At 64.6% G+C, this 23220-nt stretch overlaps 3 protein-coding genes and 1 long non-coding RNA gene across 7 annotated transcripts; 1 reads left to right on the forward strand and 3 right to left on the reverse strand.

Moving 5' to 3' along the window:
- Positions 1-1314: 1314 nt before the first annotated feature.
- Positions 1315-10679, reverse strand: RUSC1 (RUN and SH3 domain containing 1). Of its 3 annotated transcripts, none has more exons than XM_064499125.1 (10): positions 10591-10679; positions 7514-9217; positions 6068-6166; positions 5429-5505; positions 4967-5141; positions 4692-4797; positions 4555-4601; positions 3203-4256; positions 2446-2574; positions 1315-1926 (listed from the first exon to the last, which is right to left on the reverse strand). In XM_064499125.1, the coding sequence occupies exons 2-10, from the start codon at positions 9087-9089 to the stop codon at positions 1758-1760; spliced, it is 3432 nt and encodes a 1143-aa protein (XP_064355195.1). In that variant the 5' UTR covers positions 9090-9217; positions 10591-10679; the 3' UTR covers positions 1315-1757. The 3 variants fall into 3 exon arrangements, with proteins under 3 accessions (XP_064355195.1, XP_025970907.2, XP_064355196.1); XM_064499126.1 differs by having other exon boundaries at positions 1921-2049; XM_026115122.2 differs by lacking the exon at positions 6068-6166.
- Positions 10680-10954: 275 nt separating this feature from the next.
- FDPS (farnesyl diphosphate synthase) lies at positions 10955-13698 on the reverse strand. 2 transcript variants are annotated; one of them, XM_064499130.1, is made up of 10 exons: positions 13680-13698; positions 13391-13525; positions 13176-13316; positions 13025-13105; positions 12814-12936; positions 12469-12557; positions 12115-12187; positions 11882-11959; positions 11671-11805; positions 10955-11399 (listed from the first exon to the last, which is right to left on the reverse strand). In XM_064499130.1, the coding sequence occupies exons 2-10, from the start codon at positions 13517-13519 to the stop codon at positions 11199-11201; spliced, it is 1050 nt and encodes a 349-aa protein (XP_064355200.1). In that variant the 5' UTR covers positions 13520-13525; positions 13680-13698; the 3' UTR covers positions 10955-11198. The 2 variants fall into 2 exon arrangements, with proteins under 2 accessions (XP_064355200.1, XP_025970920.2); XM_026115135.2 differs by lacking the exon at positions 13680-13698 and having other exon boundaries at positions 13391-13673.
- LOC135323927 (uncharacterized) lies at positions 13390-15724 on the forward strand. The gene is made up of 2 exons (XR_010385415.1): positions 13390-13525; positions 13680-15724. It is a non-coding gene; the product is annotated as an uncharacterized LOC135323927 (long non-coding RNA).
- HCN3 (hyperpolarization activated cyclic nucleotide gated potassium channel 3) lies at positions 15647-23101 on the reverse strand. Its single transcript, XM_064499127.1, has 8 exons — positions 22727-23101; positions 20323-20752; positions 19950-20111; positions 19478-19696; positions 19020-19166; positions 18698-18938; positions 18265-18429; positions 15647-17917 (listed from the first exon to the last, which is right to left on the reverse strand). The coding sequence occupies exons 1-8, from the start codon at positions 23035-23037 to the stop codon at positions 16788-16790; spliced, it is 2805 nt and encodes a 934-aa protein (XP_064355197.1). The 5' UTR covers positions 23038-23101; the 3' UTR covers positions 15647-16787.
- Positions 23102-23220: the final 119 nt, after the last annotated feature.

The following is a 23220-nucleotide window of genomic DNA, read 5'->3' on the forward strand; positions in this document are numbered from 1 at the left end:
AAAACCCCTCATCAATAGGCGTTTCCTAACTTTGGACATTGGTCTTGTTGGACTAGCCCTATGCCAGCTAGATTTAGAAGAAACCTGTATTTGATTAGCTACTAAAATGTAAGCAGCTTCTTTTTTTTTTTAAAGAAATCACAACCAATAAAAAATAATTTAAAAAAATAATAATAATCCAACCTCCCTGCCCCGGCCACTGAAATTCTGTGACTCAGTAAAAAGGCTAGTTTAAAACAATCAAAAAAATAAACCCAGCACCTGAACAGTGCATTGCAATTTCCATATCCCTGTTCCAGTTACTACCTACCCAGGACAGGACTCTTTTTTTTTTTTTTTCCCCTGCAGTTATTTCTGGCTTCTGGATATGTGCAACAGCATATTCCCATTACCACTTCAGAGACTGTGGGGCACTTGCTGACATGACAGATGCTTCACTGGCCTTTGTGGCTAATTTACAATTTTATGTTTGCATGCTGGATTTCTCCCCCCTTGCAGCTGTGTTCACAGCTGGCACAGGAAGGGCAGGGCCTTAGTGCAGAGTGCAGCAATGCAGCTGGACTCAGCTGCAGGGGGATTAAAACCTAGCCTCTGCCCCCATGCAAATGGGTTGATGGTGAAGCCAAAGAAGAGGCATTTTAGTGCCATGAAGCCACTTTCCCTGCAGCACGCAGGTCTGCAGGTGAGCTGGCTGTGGGCCAGCACCCTGCCATGCCCAGCCGTGCAAATGGCAGTGAGGCCATGCACACATGCAGCCGGCAGGATGGGTGCACAATGTCGTCCCCCCCCCACACACACACACACACATATGCAGCTGTCCCCACAGCAGAAGCAGCCCTGTCGCTGCAGCAAGGCACTGCAGGGCTCTCCAGCTGGCATGGCCTGGGCGGGGACACCCAAGGGTGTGCGCAGACCATGGCAGCACCTGCAGCACTAAAGCAGAATAAATCTGCCAGCAGCAGCCACCTCCCCCCGCCCTCCCCCCCAAAAAAAGAAAAGGTGCCAGCAGAGAAGACATGGCCTTATCAGGGTGCCTGTGCCCAGCTGGGGTCATCCAGCAAGCTCAGCCCAGCCTCGGGGGGCGCAGCGCTGAAGGACCTGGCAGGCGGCCTGTGCATGTGAGGAGTCGGGATGGGGCGAGATGGGCACCAGCCTGGTCTCTGCACACGGGGGCACACAGAGCTGTCCCCAGGGCAAACTCCAGCTTCATGCAGGATCAGCTGCTCACCCACCCTGCACCAGCCTGAGCCGTCCATGCAGGATGGGACATGGCCATTTCCAGCCCACCACCCAAAATGATCCAGTCACACATGATGACACGTGAGTCACAACCTTTATTTCCAGCTCTTCCCCCAAGAATAAGCTTGTTCCTTCAGTGACGGCTATTTACAGAGTGCTGGGACTGTGCATGGGCAGCAGGGGCTGGCCTGGGCCATGACACCCGCCCTGGGGTGAGATAGGGCCATGGAGCAGGCAGCAGTGACAGGCCGTAATGGCACACAGAGCACACAAGACTGAACAACGCACAGGGGCAGGCTCCTTCCCACCTTCCGCACTGTCACAGGCAGCAGCTGAGCAAACGAGAGCGAGCGCACATCCCACACGGGGCCCAGAGGAAACCACCAGCACGGCTGTGGGAAAACACACAGCGGCAGCTCACGGGATGCAGGTAGCTTCATGCTCACAAGCAGCGGAGGATGGCACTGGAGCAGGCATCCCCTGCAGGACCGCGAGCGCTTCCAGCAGCGCCGGCCTTGTCACAGGACCAGGGAGGTGTAGCCGACAGGAACCAGGCCAGTGCTGCTCCCACGGCAACAGCAGATCCAGTCCTCGTCCACGGTGGAGACCAGCTGCAGGATGTCCCCCTTTTGGAAGCTCAGGTGGCCAGCACCGGCGCCTGCGTGGTCACACAGTGCCCGAACCGCCCTGCACCATAACAGCCATCAGCACCACAGCGATGCCCCACGTCCCCCAGCCCTGGAGCAGCAGCAGAGCTGCGAGCCACGCGCAGCGGAGGCGGCGGGATGGCTGGGCCAGGGCTAACAAGGGCTGCAGGAGGGAAGGAGACCAGTAGACATGCTGCAGGACTGCCATATACTGGACAGACACTGCGCAAGCACGAAAGGACCTCTACAGATTTCTTGCTGCTATGAACCCAATAACTCCACAAAAACAGGAAACACTCAAAATTCCTCAGGTAAAATTTCCGAGCAAAACAAATGATCACATTTAGGCAAACACAGAACCACCAGCAACTCAGCAGAAGTGGGGGCAGTCGCAGCAGGGACAGTCAAGGTCCAAGTTAGCAACAAGGAGCGGTGGAAGCCCTTCACCAAAAAAAGGGTGTAGGATGTCCAGGCTATGCCTGGCAACAACCCCTGCTTTTCCCACTCAGAAATCTACCACCAGCTTTCCACCCCCAAACACAGCAGTGCCCTCCATCACCTGTGGGTCTGAGGCGGGTCAGCCATTCTCCTCGCTGGCTGTTCTTGAGCACAGGTCTTCTCAGGAGCTCCCCCCTTCATCGCTGCAGCAAGAACAGTCATGCTTGGGGACAGCCAACTAGAGGGTCTCCTGCGATAAAGCAAAGGAAGCCACAAGCTAGTCCAGGCAGCCTTTTCCCACCCAGCTATAGAATACGATGGGGAAAAGACCACGAACACCAAGCTGCTGAGACTGTGCCTCTGTGTGTGTGAGATGGGCTTTGTGCCAAGACTAGGCCTCCAAAAGAAAAGGCCATGGTTTCTATGAAAGTACTGAAATCCCCTCATACTTTGCTTCTCTTTGTAACTTGGAGTGGTGCCATGGTACATGTACACATGTGCCACGTGCAGGGCCGAGCACTGGTCACCAACCATTCTCCTCCGAACGATTTCCTCTGGCGACTGGGGAGCTGGGAAGGGACACGTGTGACTCCAGAGATGTATCACAGAGCGTGCACCATGAGCTCCTGCTCTTCTAAGTCACTGATGCAACATGATGGCCAACCTCAGCAGCACCCAGACCATGTGCCAAGCCCACAGCATAGCTCAAGGGGCCAGGAGCACAGCTTGTGTTACAGACAGCACAGCACACGCCAAGAGGCCTCTGAGCCCTCCCAGGTGCTCTTTGTACACTGCCTTGCAGAGAAACCCTTCAGGTGAAGGGCAGGTTCCCTTCACGTGATTTCCTCCAGTCCCTGCTCCCCCAAGCTGGATCTTACCTGGATCTAGTTGCGGTGGTGTCAAGACTGAGAGGGAAGCCTCTGGCAGACGGGCGGGTGGCTCCGAAGAGTCGGCCCAGCCAGCTGCCCTTCTCAGGGCCAGGAGGACTGCCGGCTGCTGGGTTAGAAGGGGCTGCCTGGTTTCCATCAGCACAAGGCTCTGGTGAGGCCAACAGCAGCTTCTCTCCAGTAGCGGGAGCAGCTGGCTTGGTGGATGCCCTGGCTCCAGCAGGCAGGAAGAGATCTTCAGGGGAAGAGGCCCTAGAGTTGTCAGCACTGCTGATGGGATCTGCACTGGGGCATTCAGTGACAGCTTTGGTCTGAAGGAGCTGCAGCTCTGTGCCTCTAGGCTCATTTGCAGATGCTTCGGGTCGTGCTGTCTGGACAGGGCTGGCATCTCCTGCAGCCGTCCGCAGCTTTGTCCACCGGATGAAGGGGAACCCTTCCTTACTAGGAGCAACATAGATCCTGGAGGCCTGGCTCAGCTGGTCCCACCAGCTGCTGAGGCCTCCCCCTGTGTCCTGAGGGCCTGTCTCCTGCCTGACGTTCTCAACGGGGGTGTCAGCTCCCAGAAAGGTGCGACTGAGCTGGTCACCCCACCGCAGCACATGCTGGAGTGTGTGCTGCAAGGCAGCCCCCACCTGGGGGCTGGGGAATGGTCCAGGCACAGCTGCTTGGGCCTGAGATCTTGTACTTCCCTCTGCACCTCTCAAGTCTGCCCTCCCCAGATGACCAGGGAGAATCTCACACTCCAGGCTTGCCGCTTCAGTACCGCTTAGGCCTTCCAGATGGGGCTTCACAACCCCCTGGGCCTGAGCGGGGAGGAGACTGATCCTCCGAGAGGGGCGATGGGCAGGACAAGGGGGCGACTCCGGCCGACGGGGCAAGGGCCTCACATCCACGGAGAGGTGGTGGTGTTCAAACAGCAGGTCCAGGTGGAAAGTCAGCACTGAGAGGGGCTGGATAAGCAGCAGCAGTTCATCAGCGAGTTGGGGCAGGGGGCCCTGGCTCAGGGCAAAGAAGGCCGTGGGAAAGTAGAGCATGGAGATCACACCTACAAGATATGGAGAGCCCTGGAGAGCTGACAAATGCCTCCCCTTGCCTACTGAACCCACCCAAGACCAGCTGGTCAGTCGTAGCAGGCCTGACAAGAGCTTCTCCTGAGGGTTGTATCAAGAGATGCTACAAGTTGCCCGCCTAACTCTGTGCCCTCATCCAGTAGTACAGCCATGCAAAAGGATGCTCCTATCCACTGTGGAAATCCCGGCCAAGCATGGTGTGTGGAGTGGGTATGGAAAATATCACCCTGGCTATGCACAAGGAGAGGACTAGCAGTGTAGGGGTGTCCTTACCTGGGCTCTTCTGCAGGTGGGAGATCCACAGCTCCAGCTGCTTAATGCTAAACAAGGCAAAAGGAATCCAAGTTAGAGCTTGCAGGACTCAATTCCCTCCTGTCACCCCAGTAAGGACAACCTGGGTCAACACTTACTTCAGAAGGCCAAGAACAAAGGCATGAAACCGCTGCCTGGTGCTGTTGAGGGGAGCCAGCCTGGACACATGCCAGCACAGGGCGTGCAGAGAGCGGGTGCTGGAGCCTGCAGAATACGTAATATATGATAATCAGTACTGGGGCTCAAATCCTCCCCAGGTGTCTGGCAAAGGGACCAGGTGGGGTTCTGCCAGAGTCCAGGCTACAAAAGGACTCCAGACACCTTGCTATGTGTTGGCCCTAACCCCTCCGGTAGCACACTCCCCCACACTTACCTGGCTTCACTGAGGCTTCAACAACGCTCCAGGGCGAATTCTTCCTCTGGCCTGTGATAACATCCTTCTGGAAGGGCTTCAGCCCGTCCTCCACCAAGGCATAGAGTGCTGGGCAAAGGGTGTGCAGCAGCAGGTAGCCCACGTCGGGGCTGAGCCAGCTGTCTCCCAGCTGAGCCTGAGGCAGCAGCGTTTCAGCACAAGGAGAGAGAGAGAGGGAGTGGAAAGGCAGCACCTAACCCAGCGCCCGTGGGAAGGGATGGCAGAGCCCTCCACTCACAGCTAGCTCCACCTGGCTGTGCCAGCGCCGGAGGCTGGGCTTATCAGGGCATGATGTGCTCTGGAGAGCAGGACAAGCTCCCGGAGCCCTCCAGCGCACAGCCCGGGCAGCCAGTGCTCGGTTCTGCCCAAGGTCCGGGCTCTGCCCACCCTCTGCCCGGCGAGACCCGCAGCCCAGGCCCTCACCTTCTGCACCAGGTTCCGCGCAGTGCTGAAGTGAGCCACAATCTTGTCCACGGAGGCGCTGACTGCGACCAGCAGGGCTGTCGGACAGCAGGGAGAAAGGCGTAAGAGCGGCTGCATGCTGGCGGCCCTGCCGAGCACCATGCCCCCACGGCGTGCCCGCTGGCCCGCGGCATTTGCCTCGCGGCACCGGTGGCGTGGGGCTGGTGGGAGCTGCCCGGGTGTTGTGGCTCCCCCACCGGAACGAGCGGCTGCTCCGCAGGCCGCGGCCTGGAGGAGCCAGGCGGGGGGCTGGCAGAGCCCGGGGGCCGAACGGAGCCGAGGGGCCGGGCACTGCCCGGGGCTCCAGCTGCGGGGGAGCCGGGGTGTTTCCGTTGGCACCCCCGGCTCCTCGGCAGCTCTCCGGGGCTTAAGCATAAAAGTGCAGGTAAGAGCAGCGGTTTCCATGGGAACGAGGCCAGGCCGCGAACGTTTGCGGGGAAAACCCCGGGCGTCTGCGGGCTGCAGCGGCCCGGTCCAGCGCCGCGCCCGGCTCCGCGACACCGTCCGCAGGGGGGCGCCGCGGCTCGGCCCCCCGGAGCGCCCCCGCGCGGGCGGGGCGGGCCGGGCCGGGCCGGGCCGGGCCGCGGAGCCCCCACTTGCCTCTCTTCCGCGCCGCCGGCGGGCGCTGGGCTCCGTCCGCATCAGCCAGGCCAGGCGGGTCCGGCCCCGGGGCGGCCGCGGCGGGCGGAGCGCGCCCGGCTGCGGGGAGCGGCGCGGCGTCAGCGCGGTGAGGGGCGGCGCCGGCCGCCACGCGCGGCCCCGGCACCCCCGGGAGCGCGACCGGGGAGGGGAGCGGGGCCCGGGGGGGGACAGCGGGGCCCCGGGGAAGGGAGCGGGGCCTAGCGGAGGAGCGGGGCGCGGGCGGGGAGCAGGATCCGGGGGGGAGAGCGGGGCCCCGGAAGGCAGCGGGGCCCGAGGTGGGGAGGAGCGGGGCCCGGGGCGGGGGGGGAGCGGGGCCTAGGGGAGGAGCGGGGCCCGGGGGCGGGCAGGATCCGCGGGGGGAGCGGGGCTCGGGCCCGGGGCGAGCCCCGACGGCCGCGGAGCCCCCGCTGGGACTCACCGGGGCCGCGGCCGGGGGCGCGGGGGGCCGCGGCCGGGGCGCGCTCGCCCATGGGGCCGGCGGCTGCGGCGGGGCGAAGGGCGGCGCGGGGCGGGCCGGGCCCCGCCGCCGTCGGGCCCGCCCCGGGCGCGGGCGGCCGCCGGCGCGGGCGGGAGTCGCTCTCGGGGCCGGGGCGGCGGCCGGGGGAGCGGGGCGAAAACGGCAGAAAACAGGAAATAGAGGAAGCAAAACACCCGCCAAGAAGCGGGACGTTTGCGGCGGCGGGGCGAGAGGCAGTTACAGCGCGGGGCAGGCCCGGGGCGCCCCGTGCGGGACACCCCACCCCCACCCCCCGGGCCGGCATCGCTGCGCCCGGGGCCGGGGTGGAGGCTGCCGGGGCCCGGCCCGGCCCCTCTCTCCTTCCCCCCGCCAGCTCGGCTCTCGGGCTGGCTGCCAGGCGCCTGCACGCAGGGCAGCCAAGCGCAGCAGGGAGGACGGGGCGGGGGGATCGATGGGCACAAGGCGCAGGCAGCAATGGCTCTGCCCTAGCAGGGCAAACCTGTTCTGTGCAGAGTGACTGAGATGCAAAGGGACGATTTGTCCGGCCTAGCAAAGAACTGGCCAGGTCAGTGCACAAACACAACATGCACTCAGCCCCTAAGGCCCGCCTGGTCCTGCAAACCCCAGAAGCAGCCACAGCCTCCCGCTGCACGCACACCTGGCATGCTTCCTCCTCCGCTGGCCTGAGGCACTAACCCCAAGCCCAAACCAGGCCCATAATCCGGAGCCTGGAACGAGAGCGAGGCGCGCAGCAAGCAGACGGGTGCGCGAGGGAGTCAGTGACAGGGGCAGGACATGCTGCGCAGCAAGAAACCCCCAGAGCTGGCAGCTCCGCTCCACTGACATCCCCTAAAGGGCGATGCCCTTGGGCCCGGCCCAGCTCTGCAGGGCCTGGGAGAGGGGATGCCCTCTGGCAGTAGGGGAAGCACCTTCCCCCTGGCTCTTACCCTCCTTGCAGGTCCCGTCTCCTTTCTCTGCCTTGCCTGGCACCCAGGGGTCCCCGCCCGGCCCCCCGGGCCTCCAAACCAGTGCCTCCTTATTGCAGACAGGCCCTGGCCCCTTCTTCCCAGGGAAGCAGCTCTCCGGCGGCAGCCCCGCTTCCTCCACGTCACCCAGCTGTCCCTCTGCAATGGGCTGTAGCCCTGGCCGAGATTTCCTTCTCTTTGGCTGGTGGCTTTCCCCAGGTGCCGGCAGCTGCTCCCCTGCAGGTGCGGGTCGCATCCAGCCGGGGCTCTCACTGCTGCCAGGGCTGCTGCCCACAGGCACTTCCGGGGGGGCAGGCGGGTCCCGGGGGGCGGCTGCCTCTCGCTGCTCTCCAGCTGGCTGGACCTTGTGCTTGCTGAAAGCACTGCGGTACCGGAGCTCCTTGAAGGTGGTCACCTCTCTCTGCCTGGAACTGGGAGGTCTCACCTGCCGCTCAGGCTGGAGCTGGAGCTGGGGTGGGTCCTGGCCCATGGTGCTGGGGACGAGCTCACTGGGGGGCGGCAGCTCCGTGTCGGGCGAGAATACAATCAGCCAGTCGCTCTGGTCGCTCCTGGTCTGGGCAAGAGCGGGCCCGGTGGCATTTCTCTTCCGCTTCTGGGCAAGCTCATGGAAAGAGGTGATGGTCTTCTTGCCTTCATCCCTGCAGAGCTCTCCCGAGCCGTGCTCCGGCTCAGCAGGCTTCTCTGGCAGGGCAGGCGGCTCCGCTTCATGCCTGGCCAGCGCCTGCAGCCCTCTCCTGGGCCTCGGTGGCACGGGAGGGGGCACGCTCTCAGACCTGGGCCTCCGCTCCGGAGTGGCGTTCCGATTGTGATCCCAGTGTCCTGGCAGTGAAGGTGTGGGGAGGGTGTTGCAGTTGGGATCTAGGTCAGCACAGATGCTGGGGGAAGGCTGCAGGGTCTTCGGCATCACCATGTTGGGAGAGGGTTCGTCGTACTGGGAGTCAAGTGAGCTGCTGCTGCAGAGGCTGTCAGGGGTCTCCTCGGCCGGGGTGTCTGGTCTGGGGAGCACCAGGGGGTCGAGGCTGGCATCTCCCCCATCACACGTGTCTCCCTGCTCAGCCAGCAGTGGGTCTTCCTGGGCATCCTCTATGGGAATGATGTTGGGCTGATTTTCAGGGTACTGGGGCTCTTCTCTCACAAACTCCTTGCAGTACACAGAGACTGGGGAGTCATCCAGGCTGAAATCTGAGCAGCTACTGACAGAGGAGGAGGTGGAAGCTGGATCACAAGGGGAAGCCACATCCTCCCCAGCGTGCAGGCAGGGGAAATCCTCCTGAGCTGTCTGGTTCTGGAGCCCCAGCTTCACAGGCGGCTGCATGTGGGATTCACAGCACTGGCACTCCAAGGAAGGATTGTTGGAATTGGCATCAACTTGCCCGCAGTTCTCCTGACAGTCACCGCAGTCTGTCTGGTCTCCTCGAGCCGTGGGGATGGAGCTCTCCTGCAGCTCCGGGTGCCGGGAGAGGTGCAGCCCCAGGGAGATGTGCTGCAGGTGGATGTGGTTCAGGTTGCAGAGCAGGCCTTTCTTTGGGGCCAGCATGGTGCTAGCTTGCCGGGAGCACCCGAGCTCCGCGCAGAACCCCACAGCCCTTCTGGTCAGACCATCCAGCTCCCCGCAAACATCAAGTGCAATCAGGAGGTGGGAGACCAGCGCCACACAGCACAAACCTGGAGAGGAATCAAAGGGGAGAGGCTGAAGGTGCTGATGCTGTGCAACTCAGCAGCCCTGACAGGACGAGCAGCCGGCGGGCAGCTGAGGGCAAGCTGCAGAAAGAGCAGCAGCACAGGGACAAGGCTTCAGAGGTGGGAGAGCCAGGAGGGCAGGTACCCGGTGCGTCCAGAGATGGCAGTACATCCAGGTGAGCATGCCCCCCCCCCCCCTTTACCCCTTTACACACACTTAGGTTGGGCCTGGTTGGCAGAGAAGGTCCCAAATTCCTGGCTGGGCAGGATGTGCCAGCTGGCCGCTCCTGGCAGGGGACCCGGTGGCTGCTCTCCGGAGCATGATTTCAGCGCGCTCGGAGGCGCTGGCAGCCCCAGGAGCCTGCAGCAGCAGGACTGAAGTCTCTCTGCCAGGTCTCAGCAGCCAGGGAGTGTCTCCGACTCTCAAGGAGAAAACGCCCTTGAAACGTCAGCCGAGGAGGCGCCTGGCCTCTGGCCGAGGCACCACAGTACTGGCAGCTCTTTCAGGTCAGGGCAAAGTTAGCCAGACAGGTCAGAACCTTGTATGAGGGGACACGACCCTGGCCTGGGCTCAGAAATATGCTGCAGACCTGGAGGACGCAAACAGCCAGGACATCACAGCCGGTGGAGCTCAGCCCTTCCCCTAGTGCCACAGGGGGGAGAGACCTCCAGGCTGCAGCATGTGTCTTTGCTTCACTGGAAGCCCTGCACCACGGCGCAGGGCAGTTCGGGCTCGCACCGCTTTGGCCTCCGGCACCAGCACGCCCCAAGTGAGCGCTGCAGCGGGAGGGGGAGGTGAGCATGAACCAATTCGGGGGATTTCTCACGGCCTTGTATGGTGCTGGGCCCCAGGCCTCAAGCGAGAGGCTCATCCACCTCTGCTGAGCACCTAGGAGGGGGATTCATTCACCAGCAGAGGAGCCCTGCGGTGTGCTGCCCCGGAAGGGATGCAGCCATCCCTTCTCCCTGCACCCCACGCAGCCCCGCCTGTGTCCGTGGGGACCAACTGTGGCTGCCCGCAGCCAGATGTGCTCCCCATCTCCTCCGTGGGTCTGCCCACAGCCAGATGTGCTCCCCATCTCCTCCGTGGGTCTGCCCACAGCCAGGTGTGCTCCCCATCTCCTCTGCGGCTCTGCCCGCAGCCAGATGTGCTCCCCATCTCCTCCGTGGGTCTGCCCACAGCCAGATGTGCTCCCCATCTCCTCTGCGGGTCTGCCCGCAGCCAGATGTGCTCCCCATCTCCTCCGCGGGTCTGCTCATAGGCAGATGTGCACTCGGTCCCCGCCCCGCCTTCCCTTTGTGCCGCCGCCCCGGCGCTGCCCCTCGCCGCCCCGGCCCGCCGCCCCGGCCCTGCTCACCTCCGCGCGCTGCGGCGGCTCCGGGAGGCGAATGCGGCTGCCGGGAGGGGAGGAGCCACGGCCCCGCCGCCGCCCCGCCCCGGCGCCCGCAGCCTCCCGCCCCGCTCTCAACCGGCCTGGCTGGTGCGGCCCCCCCACCGCCGGCAGCACGGCCAGGGCCGCCCAGTGCCAATACTCCTCCCCCCCCTCCCCGCCCAGCTCTGCACCGCCCCGCCCGGTGCCATCCCCCCCCCTCCCGGCCCCCTGGGCGGCGCCCCGGCCCCCCCCCCTGCCGTCCACAAGGCTTGTGCCGCCACCACCACCCCCCCCGGCCACGGTGCAGGTGCCGTCCAGCTGCCCCTCCCCCCCGCACAACAGGCAGCACTGCCAATAAGTTATCTTTATTGACACACAGACCCCGGCAGCCCCAGCAGGGCTGCTGCACCCCCCCGGGCCTGGCCCCAGCCCTGCACCCCAAGGTAGGAGACTGAATGGTTCATGGTTCACCACAGCCCCTGAGAGCCCATGCACAGAGGGCAGAGACAGCAGTGCATGTTTGCTAAAAGGCCTTCTTCATGAAGGACAAGACAGTTCCTTTTTTCTTAGAATGACAGAGCCCACTAGCCCCATCACTTCTGACGCTTATAAATCTTCTGAGCCAGGCCAAGAAAGATCTCCTTGGGGAGCTGGTTCGCATGCTTCTTGATCAGTTCTTGTAGATGTTGATAGCTATTCTCTTCATATTCCTGAAAAACAGCCCTCATGCCCAAAGTCTCATAGAGCTCCTTCACCTTAGCCACCTTCTCTGGCTCCTTACAACCATAGTTCTCCTGAGAAAGACCAGAACAAAAAAAGTTGAAGGCCAGCTTATGGCTACTGCAGTAGCTGCTAGTTCAGCTAAATATGGCAGGAATCATCTCTTCTCCCTGCTGCTTTATGCTACCCAAATCAATTGATCTTTCTCCCACCCCAAGCACCCTCGCAGTTCATCTACTTTGGGTAGTACAAGGCTTTTCAAATGTACAGTAGGACACAGTACTGTATCCCCTCTCCACCACACTGAGGAAGGGAGTCCATCTTTGGTAAGCCTGGTGGTGTTACCTCCAGGATCTGCTTCTGCTCTGGTGTGACCCGACGCAGACACTCCACCACCAGCCAGCTGCACTTGTTATCCTGGATATCAGTGCCAACCTTCCCTGTCAACTCTGGATCCCCGAAGCAGTCCAAGTAATCATCCTATGTGCAGATGGAACAGCTTTAGTGTTAAATTCTTGTTGCAGCACCAAGCAAGGGACAGGGAGATACCTCCTACCTGGACCTGGAAGAATTCACCCATCTCCAGCAAGATTGCTTTGGCATTGGCATGTTCCTCCTCACTGTCAATACCAGTCTAAAACAGGTAAAAAGGGAATTAAGCCTTCCTGCATCTGTTTTACATCCCTCCTCCTCTAGTCTCTGAAACCATCTACCCACCTAGACAGCCTCATACTGATAATTTAGGCCACCTCTTTCTCCTCCAAGGCAGCCTACATTCATAAAACTCACCATGTACATAGCAGCAGCCACTGGGAGGTAGAAGGAGTAGAATGCAGTCTTGTACTTAACAATTGCTTTATACCTGTGGTAGAGGGACCACACTTAGTAACAAAGCCCAGGCCTCCCCCTCCCATTGATGCTATACACATAAGGGCTATCAGAATGCAAGAAGTCTTCTCCTCCAAACCAGCTCCCAGCTGGTGACAGGGAGAGCGAGACTTATTTCCCCAAAGTCAGGTAGATGACAGCAGAATTCTAGCAGACAAATTATCCCCTCTATACAGCCTCTTCTGGAAGGGGCTGCAGCCACAGCCATGTTAGCCAAAACTGGCCTTATACCCCCAGCCCCTTCAGTACCCTTACCTCTGCTCACTGAAGCGATTCAAATCCACCTGGGAAATGGGAGCAGTGATGAGGTCCAGGGCCTGCCCAAGCTCAGTCTGGTAGCTGGTCTGGGGAGGAAAGACTTATGGATTTAGCCTCACACTTCTGTCCCCAGAAAAATCCCAAGAGCATACTGGAAATCCCACACCCCAGCCTCATCTCAGGCTCCTCTCCAAGTCTGAAGGAAGGGAGCATTTTTGGCAGGATGCCCAAGAACTTAAGGGCAGACTAGAGATTCAAACATGCTCAAACAACCAGGAGTGGAGTAGATCCAGGCAGGCAAAGACAAGTCTGTGGGAGGGGGGCTACAGGGGCCTGTCCCACCTGCAAGAAAAGCTCCAGCAAGTGCAGGTAGTAGGGGCACTCCCCACAGTACTTCTTCAGCAGCCTGTAGACGGATGACTCCAGCAGGAAGGCATCATTGACAGCATCCAAACCAATCCCCTCCTGCAACGCAAGGGCAGGAACAGGTGGCACATCAAGTCCAGCCCTGTGGCACCCCCCACGTTCCCCCGCGCCGCCCCCGCCCCCTCACCTTCTTGTACCAGCAGAGCTGCCCCCGGCGAGTGAGGGACGAGTCCATGATGTCATCGGCCACCAGGAAAAAGGCCTGGAGCTGCGGGGGGCTCGGTCAGGAGGGCGACGGGGCCGCCCCCCCCGCAGCCCTGCCAGCCCCCGGCTCTTACCAGCTCCACGCACCAGCCCACGGCCATGGCGCAGCGGAGGCTCTCGGCGTCGCGCCGCTCGGGGCCCGCCAGCTCGCGGAAGGCCGCCAGCACCGTCAGCCCGCGGTTGTGCTTCCCGCCCGGCGCGTTGTACTCCAGCACCTGCGGGGAGAGGCGCCGCTAGGCCCCGGCCCCGGCCCCGGCCCGGCCCGGCCCCCGGCCCGGCCCCCGCTCACCTCCTTGAGGCGCGCCACGGCGTCGCCCACCTCCGGGTGCCCCAGCTCCGCCGTCAGGTCGCGCACGATCTGCGGGAAGAAGCCCACGAAGGCGGCCCGGTCGTCCGCCGCCGCCCCGGCCCCGCTCATCGCTGCGTCTGCGAGGGAGAGAGCGGCTAGATCCCGATCCCGATCCCGATCCCGGTCCCGGTCCCCCCGCCGGTCCCGATCCCGATCCCGCTCCCGCTCCCGGTCCCCCCGCCGGTCCCGATCCCGCCTCGCCAGCCGGCCGGGCCCGCCCCCCCCACAGGCCTTTTGGAGCCGCCCCGCGGGAGCGCTGGGCGCGGGGCATGCTGGGGCGTAGTTCGCAGCCGCGAGGCCAGCGCGCGAGCGGCGCCGCTGCCAGACTACGAGCCCCGGCGTGCCCCGCGCGGGAGGGGGCGGACCCGGCTGCCGCGGGCGCCCGCCCTCATTGGCCCGCTCCATCGTATGAGGATGGGCCCAAGGGGGCTGGGCCAGTAAGAGAGCGAGGCGGAGGAGACTCGGCCTTCTGATAGGTGGAGAGCGCGAAACGGGGTGAGCGCCCGGCGGGAGCGTGCGTGGGCTGGGCGGCGCCCGGGCGGCGAGGTGCGCGTGCGGGCTCTAGGGGCGCGGCGCGGGGGGCAGCTGCGGGGCGGGCATGGGCTGCGGAAGGCAGGCGCAGGGCGCGTGTGTGAGGTGCGGGTGCAGTGGAGCAGTGGTGCGCAGGGTCCCTCTCCACCAGGCCGGGGGCTGGGGATCGGTCCCCAGAGGCTGCAGGTGCCATCGGCGTTCCCTGGCGAAGCAGGGAGCAGAGCGGAGCTGCAGACGTGTCCCGGCCCGTCCGCAGCCTGCAGAGCCGGGGAGAGTCTGGCCCGGCCCGGCCCGGCCCAGCCCTGCGCTGGGGAGGGCGAAGCGCAGGGGCCTCCTGTGCCTAGAGGGTGCCCAGGGCCACGGGGCAGCTCGTGGGCAGGCTGCGAGCCCGGTCTCGGTGGTCGTTACGGCAGCGATAAACATTGTGTGCTCGAACTGCTCCGGTCCCGAGCTTTGCGCCCTCTGCCTTCGCTTGCCCCGCGCTGGACGCGGCTGGGCCCAGGAGCTGAGCGCTGCTGCACTCCCAAACCTGCCCCTCTCCTCCGCGCCACTGATTGGCAATCTCCAGCTGATCCACCGTAATCCCTCAATCGCTGCTAACTCCGGTTTAATCAATCTCTGCCTCCTAATCCCTCGCCAGCCAGTGCTGCGAGATGGGGCTGTCCAGCGGGACGCTCCGGGCCACGTGGCTTTCCTGTGCTGGGGACGGGTGAACCCCCGATTTGACGGCCGGCTCTGGCACGGCCTTCCCACTGCTCCGGCGTGGCCTTCCTGCAGCTGCTCCGGCACACTGTTCCCACTGCTCCGGCACAGCCTTCCTGCTGCTGCTCCAGCTGCTCCGGGCACAGCGTTCCTGCTGCTCGGCCCGAACAACTCAGCCTGTGGAGTGGGGGCAAATCGCATCTCTGGCCGGGCACGGGGCATACAGGCTGGAATTACATTCCCAAAGAAATGCTCTTCTCCCCTCCGCAGCCTCCGAGCACCCAGCAGCTGCAGGATGCTGGGGCTGGGGGGTGCCCACTCTGATCAGGCTGGCTGTGGTGTAATCTGAAATAATCAAGTTAGAGAGAAACTGCTAATGAGCTCTGATCGCATCATTTGTCATGGAGCCTAATTCCTGCCAGCAGTGGGGTGGCCCTGATCATCCCACAGACATGGGCTCCTGCAGTGGGGAGAGCCGGCTGAGTGCGGTGCCGAGCCCCGGAGCAGAGCCCCGGAGGCCGGTGCGCAGAGTCCAGGCCCCACAGCAGGGTCAGAGCTCTGCAACCCCCCCAGCTGCGGCAGCTCGAGTGCCCCAGCATGGCATGACCTTCATTTAATCTATTTAATGCCTAAAGTCTGTTCTGCAATCAGGCTGTATCAAAGCTTCCCTCCCTCCCCCCAGGTTAATAAACCGAAGGGAAATGGAAGGGGAAAATGACCGAAGATTAAACATTAATCTCCCTGGGTCCAAAGGCATGGGGGGAGGATGGGAGGGGACCTGTTGCTGCTGTGCGCCGGTGGCAAGGCTGGGGAGGGAGATGCAGCCCCGGGCGCCCCTGGCACCCCCAGGGCCGCGGGAAGGCAGAAATTGGCTGGTGCTTTTAACAGGATGGGGCGGTCGGGCGGCAAGGCTGCGGCCCTGCTCTGTCCTGGTGGCGGGGTGCAGAAGCAGGTGCCCCCAGACCAGCTCCGAATCGCTCTTTATTATTTAAATCCATTATATACAACGACCAAAAAATAAAAAAACGCTTTTAAATTCTCTGCAATATGAAAACTACAAGCTCTGTACATCGACTGCCGTGAGTGCAAGAGTGGAGAATCATGGTCTTTGGTGACTGGCCGCGGAGCTGCGCGGAGCTGGGACCCCAGGGCTGGCGCCGGCCGCGGAGGCGTCCACACACTCTGGCCGCGAGCCCCTTCCGGAGGAGCTGCCGGGACACAGACCATGGGGATGGGACGGGAGGGAGGGCAGGGGCCGGCGGGGATGGGGACGTCCAAGTCCATGAGAAAAAGGCAGTGCAGGCTGTTCCCTCCGGCGGCCGCGCTCGCGGGGTTCTTGCCGGACCGACGTGCCCTGTGGGCTGGGCCGGGCCCCCGCGGCGCAGGCTGGCCCCGACGTCCCCAGACACCAGCGGGGAGAACTGAACAACTCGCGTCAAGGAGGACGGCATGAGGGGGCCCCGCGCCGCCGAGCCCCGGTGCCCGGCGCCAGGAGTGGAGAAGCTTGCACAGCGCGGCGGGCCAGGGGACACTACTCTAACCAGACTTGGGGACACATTTGGGCCCAAAGCAACACTGTAAGCAGAGCTCAGCTGCTTGGCAGAGCCACGACTCACACACACACGGCGAACTACTGGCTCCGGGGGGTTCGGGGTCTCCTTGCAGCGCCCCGGCTCGCTGCAGCGCCATGATCGGCGGTCCGGGGAGGGGAGCAGAGCGCCCTCGGGGACCGGGGTGGCTGCCCGGGGACGCGGCTGCGTGCCACGAGCGCCGGGGGCTGGCAGTGGGTTTTCGCGGGGCGTCGCGCCGGGCCCCGCCGCTTGGCACTCATCACGCCGGGGCGCTCGGGCCGGCCCTGGTGCCGCGCTCCGGCCTCGGCTGCGGGGCCCCGGGAGGTGGTGGGGACGCGGAGAGCGGCGGCAGGTGCCTGGCTCAGGGCCCTCCAGCTCCATCCGGGCTGTGGGCTGCCCGGCGCCATCCCGCCATGCCCCCGGCGCCGCCATCCCTGTGCCCGGCCGCTCCTCTCCCCTCGGATGGGGTCGGGGCCTTCCCAGGGCGCGCCGGCCTCCCCCAGCTCCCACCCGCACCTGCGCGCGGGGGCCGCTCACATGTTGGACGGGAGCTTGGGCTTCCCCGTCTCCAGCTCCGGGCTGAAGGCCACGGAGCCCTTGCGGGAAGGAGCTGCCGGCTGCCGGGCAGCGGCCACCGGCGACGGCGGGGCGGCCGCCGCAGAGCGGCTTGCTTGAGCCGAGGATCCTGAAGGCATCTGCTGCGGGCGCGCTGGCGGGCCGGCGGCCCCCGGGCACGGCTTGGCGAGGAGTCCCGCTACCGAGGGAGTGGAGCGGCGGGCCAGGTTCCCTGCCGATTTCCTGCCCTGCTGAAAGGAGCTCCCGTCCGCTTGCTGGGAAACCCTGTTGGGCAGGGAGGGCTGGGAGGCCGAGAGGAGCCGGACGTCCTGGGTGAGCCGCCCCACCGGCAGGCCCTGGATGCTCCTGTGCTTCACCAGCTGCTGTGGCTGCATCAGAAGAGAGATGTGGGAGCCGGTGGCCCGGGACAGGCTGTAGTGGAGCGTTCTCCCAGCGGGCAGCGCCGGCTCTGAGCCAGGCGACGGAGCCCCCGCCGCCTGCTGCAGCAGCGAGGTGGAAACCGAAGCCCCGCGGGACTTGGAGAGCTGGGGCTGGGAGCCCGCCAGGGGCTGCTTGGCTGGCGGCGGCAGCGGCTCCCCCTTGGGTGCCGCGCGCGGCAGGGGCTGCGCTCGCTGGGCCCCGCTTTCCAGGGCCGCCTGGGACTGAAGCATCGGGGAGGAAGGTGAGCCGGCCGCAGGCGTCTGCAGGTGGGACTGTGGCCCCGAGGCGGAGCTGACGGAGGAGGGCCGGGAGCCCCCCAGGCTGGGCTGGGACCGGCGCACCTGCTTGGGCAGCAGCGTGGCCTCGGGCGAGAGCGGGCTGGAGATGGAGGAGGGCGGCAGGAAGATGTGGGCCTGCAGGCTGTGTTGGTGAGTCAAGGCAATGGCCACGTTGGTGGTGGCGGCGGCCGTCTGCAGGGGCGCGTGCACCAGCGGCTCCCAGATCACCGGCTTGCCACTCAGCTCCCGGCCCATCGTCATCTGCTGCAGGTCCTGGATGTTGTGGGCCACATCCTGGTCGTGCTTCACGATCTGCTGGATCATCTCGTTGTTCATGGGCCCGGCGCTGTGCTCAGCTCGCTTGCGTAGCAGGATGGAGTTCTTCTTCCCTGCAGGGGGGGAGGCCACAGCGTTGCTGACGGGGGGGCACCGGCTCGCGGGTGCTGTGGCAGGCAGGGTGACGGTGGGGAAGGGACGGCAAAAACCCAGAGGTTTACCGAAGGGAAGCAAGGCCTCGAGGGGGATCAGGGCTCAGGGGAGGTGGGAGAAGCCAGGGCAGAAAAGGGGCATCTCAGCTCCTTGTCCTGCCCAAACGGCAGGGGCTGCCCCGGCTGCTGCCGCGCGGCTGCAGGGCTCCAGCCTGGGGGCTGTGGCCCCGGTCCTGCTTGTCCCCAGCAGGCAAAGAAGGGACGAGCAGTGCAACTCTGAGGGGTGGCAGCCCAGGGCTGCTCCTCACCTATGCGGTCCAGCCGGTCCATGGCCACGGTCTCGAAGGCCCTGCGCATCATGGGGTATTCCTCCAGCACCTCGTTGAAATTGTCCACCGACAGGGAGTAGAGGCGGCAGTAGGTGTCAGCCCGCACGCTGGCTGTCCGCCGGCCCCGCGTCAGCAGGCAGATTTCTGCAGGGAGACGGATTTGGGCATCAGGGCTGTGGAGCCGTCAGCCCCTTCCCAACAGCCCGCCCAGGAGGGGCAGCCTCCCTCGGCTGCTGGGCACAGGGCAGAGCACAGCTCCGGAGGAGGTCCGGACGGCCACGGTCATGCCCTGCGCCAGGTGCAGCCCTCTCCTGCCGCTCTGGGCCGTAGAGACATTCCTGGGCTTGCAACTGCTCCTGCCCCCAGCAGCTCTCTCTCCCTTCTGTTCTCCGGGCCCCCAGCCCAGCCTCACCCCCGAAGTAGGAGCCATCGGACAGCTTTGTCTCCTTGTTGCCCTTGGTGAGGATGCTGACCACCCCGTGCTGGATGAAGTACATCTTTTTGCCCACGGTGCCCTCGCGGATGATGAAGTCCCCAGGCTGGAAGACCTCAAAGCGCAGCTTGGTCAGCATGGCTGTCACAAAGTTGGGGTCTGCATTGGCGAACAGGGGCATGTTGGCCACCAGGTTGCGGCAGTTGAAGTTGATGATCTCCTGCAGGGCAAAGGGCAGGTGAGCAGAGACATTGCCCAGCCCAACCTCAGCAAGTGCTGGCGCCAGGGTGCCTGCCCATACCTCCTTGAGCGGCTCGCTGAGCTCCCCCAGGATGTTCTCCTCGTCGAACATCTTGCCTTGGTAGCGGTGCTCATAGTACTCATGGATCCGCTGGCGCGTATCCCCAGGCAGCTTGTGGAAGGACATGTACTGCTCCACTTGCTTGTACTGTGGGACAGGACGGAGCCACACAGGGCTGTTTGGAACGAGCCGGTGCCGCTGGGCTCCGGGGCGGGGAGGAGCGGGTGCCGCTGGCACCGAGGGTCCCGGGGCAACAGCTGGGGCCTTGCCACCTCGCCCAGGACAGGCCCCCAACAGCACAAATGGGGCGTCTCTACCCAACGGGAGCCTGGCCACCCCAATCCCACAGCAGAGACGGGGCAGGAGCCCATGGGGCAGCGCAGCCTGCATGGAGCTGGGCCCAACGCCCCAGCACATCTCCTCCCGCTACTCAGGTGCTCTGTGCACCACCCGCTGACCTTCTCCTGATACTGGCGCCGCGATGAGTCCAGCGACTGGATGAGGGCAGTGGCGTGGCCGATGAACATGGCGTAGCAGGTGGCCCCCACGATCATGCTGAGCATCGTGAGCCAGACGTCGGTCATTCCCTCGGGCGCCTGCTGGCCGTAGCCAATGCACAGCATGTGGCTCATGGCCTTGAACAGGGCGTGCGAGTACTGCTTTCCCCAGGAGTCATTCTGGAGGGGAGGGAACAGCAGCGCTGGTGGAGGCCAGTGGAAGGAGCTGCTAGACCAGCCCGCCCCCAACCCCCCCAAGCTGAGGTGTCCCAGAACCCCCCAGGGGGCCAAAACATGTCTGCCGCGTACGACACCCAAGGGCAATAATTGCCCCTGCCCAAGCCCCTTGGTCCTACCCACAGGCAGGCAGGGCCAAAAGTCCCTTCTGGTGTCCCTGCTGGGGACAAGGGCTACCGGGCCCCCCGGGACTCACCACCATGTGGCTCATGGAGACCCAGCAGTCCTTGGGGAAGTCTTGCAGCATGGGCACCAGGAACTGGAGGCAGCCGTCCCAGTGGCACAGCAGCAGCATCATGCCGATGAGGTTGAAGATCCTCACCACAGCGCTGGCCAGGTCATATGTCATATGGAAGATCTGGGGAAGAGGCAGCAGCAGAGCTATAGAGCGCACCTCGCACAGCAGCCATGGGAGGAGAGGGGCTGAAAAAGTCTCCCTGCCCAGTATGGCCCTCTGAGATACCCCCTCCAGCCAGCTATATTGCGCAGCCAGGGAGCCTGGCTCCCTCTCAACCCTGAGCAGGGGCCTTAGATCCCTAGAGTCCCTAGACCTCTCTGGAGCTTCTCACCTCCTCCCACTGGTGGATGTAGCGGATGAGGCGTGAGAGGCGCAGCAGGCGCAGCAGGCTGAGGATCTTGGTGAAGCGGACGATGCGCAAGGCCCGGGCCGTTTTGTAGACATCTGAATCCACCTGGGTCTCCAGGTCAACAATGAGGAAGATGTAGTCAACAGGGATGGAGGAGATGAAGTCGACCAGGAACCAGCTCTTCAGGTACTTCATTTTGATGGTGTGAGGGTCGAGGATGATTTCTGTGTTGTCCTCCACCACGATACCAGTCCGGAAGTTCAGCACCAGGTCAGCCAGGAAGAAAGTGTCCGAAAGTACGTTAAAAACGATCCAGGGAGGGGTGTTCTCATCCTTGAAGAAGGTGATGCCCACAGGCAGGATGATCAAATTCCCCACCATGAGGAGCAGCATGATGATGTCCCAGTAAAACCTGCCAGGGAGGGACCGGGCAGGGAGCAGGGGATGGAGCAGGACCGGGAGAAAGGTAGTAGAGAAAGGAAACAGCCAGTTAGAAAGCGAACCCCAGACCAAAGTTAGAGTCCAGCACACTGCCAGGAGACGTGCGCTCCGGACACGTGCGCACAGACGTGACCAGGACCCTTGTGCTCGGCTGGGAGACAAGCAGCATGTGCGTGCAAAGAGGAGCTACTCTGCACTGGCTCCCGAGGCACATCGGGAGAAGGGGACAGGGGTCTGCAGGAGCACCGTCACCCTGCGGACATGGGAAGAGGGGGCTGGAGCTTCAGGAGCTCTAGGGGACGGCACTAGGAGCTTGGCCATCATGCCTCCTTCTTCTGGCACAACGATGCCTGCACACATCTGCCCTCTCTGCCAGAAACTTGACCTCTGCCCTGTGGGAAACTCGGGGAGGGCCTGGGCTTTGCTTCCCCAGCGCTCCCAGCCAGCAGCTGCCTCCCCAGCACCACCCGGGCTGGCTTAGTGGGATTTAGGATAAGCTTCACTGGTTATGCAAGCTGAGAGCCTGGGGGCAGCAGAGGGGCTCGGGGCCATGGGGGCGGTGGCAGCTGCGGCCTGGGTGGACCCGGTGGTGCCGGGCGCCATCAGGATCATGCCTTGGTGTCGGTGAGGGGTGTGACACAGTTGGGGGGGGGGGCTGGTGCGGGGCAGGGGACACGGGCTGCCTGTTGCCCAGCCCCAGCGGTCCCGCATGCCCTGGGCCCACAGGACCACCTCATCTGTCCCCTTGCCCTGCGAGTGGCCATGCTGAGAGGCTTCGAAAGCAAAGCCAAGAGACACCAGGCAGCAGCTGGTTAAAGTCTGACTATGCCCCGCCATTCGGCGTGCCCATCCACAGGCGGACGTGGCTGGGGTGGTTTCCTTCCTCGCACTGACGCGTGGCCCTTGCTCGTGAGGCCAAGGCTTGGTGGGCTCCTGGTTGCACGACTCTCAGTGGTGCCTGGAGAAGAGGGTCCAGCACGTGCCCTGCTCGGTCCCAGCCGCATGCAGCCCATCCCCGGCTGCGGGTTAAACCTGCATCTCCAAGGGTGACCCAGGAGCAACTGTTAATGCCCCATGCACCTAAACAGGCCTTTGCATGTGAAGAGAAACGTGGGCATTTCAGGTACCGTGTGCTCTGTGCGCAAGGATCCGGGCCGCTGGGGTTGGGGCGAGGGGAAGGTCTGGGGCTGCTCTCGGCCCGGGCAGGGGCTGGTGTCGGCTCGTGGCCGCGCGGGGCTCGGGCCCTTCTGCAGTGGCAGGGCCGGGAAGGCGAGGGAGGAGAAGTCACAGCACCACGTGAGGCTCCTCCGCGTCCCCACCTCCCGGCTGGGAAGGAGGAGAGGGCACCGGAGCTCCGCGGGGAGCAACGATGCTCACCACAGTTGACTCCTCTGTGGCCGGGGCCTGATCGGGCTTGCCGCGGCGGGCAAGAAGACACCGGCCGGAGAGGAGGCATCGGAGGAGCCAAGGCCCCCTTCATCCCCGTGTCCGCCCCGGCAAAGGCGGGGGGGCGGCCTGGAGCCCCCCGCCACGAGCTCCTGGCTCAGGCGCAAGCTCCTTGGGGCGGGCCCGTCCTCTGCCCCGGGTCACGCCGAGCGCCGGCGCCCCGTCTCCGCGACCTTGGGCATCCGCGCAGCACAGCGAGCAACGGCAGCGTAATCCCGGCGGCGGCCCGGCGGCCGGCTCGCCCCGTGTCACCTTCAGCGCGGCGCCGCCCCCCGGGGCACCTGTGGCTCCGAGCCGGGGCCGGCGGCCGGCGCCGAGCAGCCCCCGGAGCCCGCGGCGGCGCGGTCCGGTGGTGCCGCTCCCCGCGAGGCGGCGGGGCCGCGCTGCCGCGGCGGGGCCGGGCGCGGCGCTCAGCACCTGGGACAGCGCCGGCGCGGCGGGGCCGGCGGGGCCGCGGGGGCGGCGGCCGCGGGGCCACCGGCGCTCCGGGCGCTCCCACCTGAAGTCGCTGTACGGGTGGATGATCCAGAAACCGGCCGACTTGACCCGCTGCTGCTCGATCTCCACCGCCTTGTGGCTGCCGAACATGCGCAGCGAGAACTTGTTCACGGCGGGCTGCAGCAGGGCCCCCAGCTGCCGCCGCACGAAGGCGCCCGCCGCCGCGCCCGCCTCCTCGCCCTCCGCCACGATCGCCTCCGCCGCCGCCGCCCCGGCGGGCGGCCCCGCCGCCTCCCCGTCCAGCACCTGCGGCTTCTCGCGCGGCTCGGGGCTCGGCGCCCGCCGCGCCTCCCGGCCCGGCTCCGCGGCCATGCCGCCGCCGCCGCCGCCTCACGTTTCCTTCAAACGCCCTTGCCCGGGCGCGCCGCCCGCCGCCCCGCCGCACATGCCCGGCGCGGCGGGCGCTCGGTCCCCGGCCGCGCCCGGCCGCCGGCGCCCGCCTGTTGCGCGCGGCGCGGCGCGGCCCGCAGCGGCGGCGGCGCGGGAGCGGCGGGA

The sequence above is a fragment of the Dromaius novaehollandiae genome, chromosome 29, assembly GCF_036370855.1.
Source record: "Dromaius novaehollandiae isolate bDroNov1 chromosome 29, bDroNov1.hap1, whole genome shotgun sequence".
Taxonomy (NCBI): Eukaryota; Metazoa; Chordata; class Aves; order Casuariiformes; family Dromaiidae; genus Dromaius; species Dromaius novaehollandiae.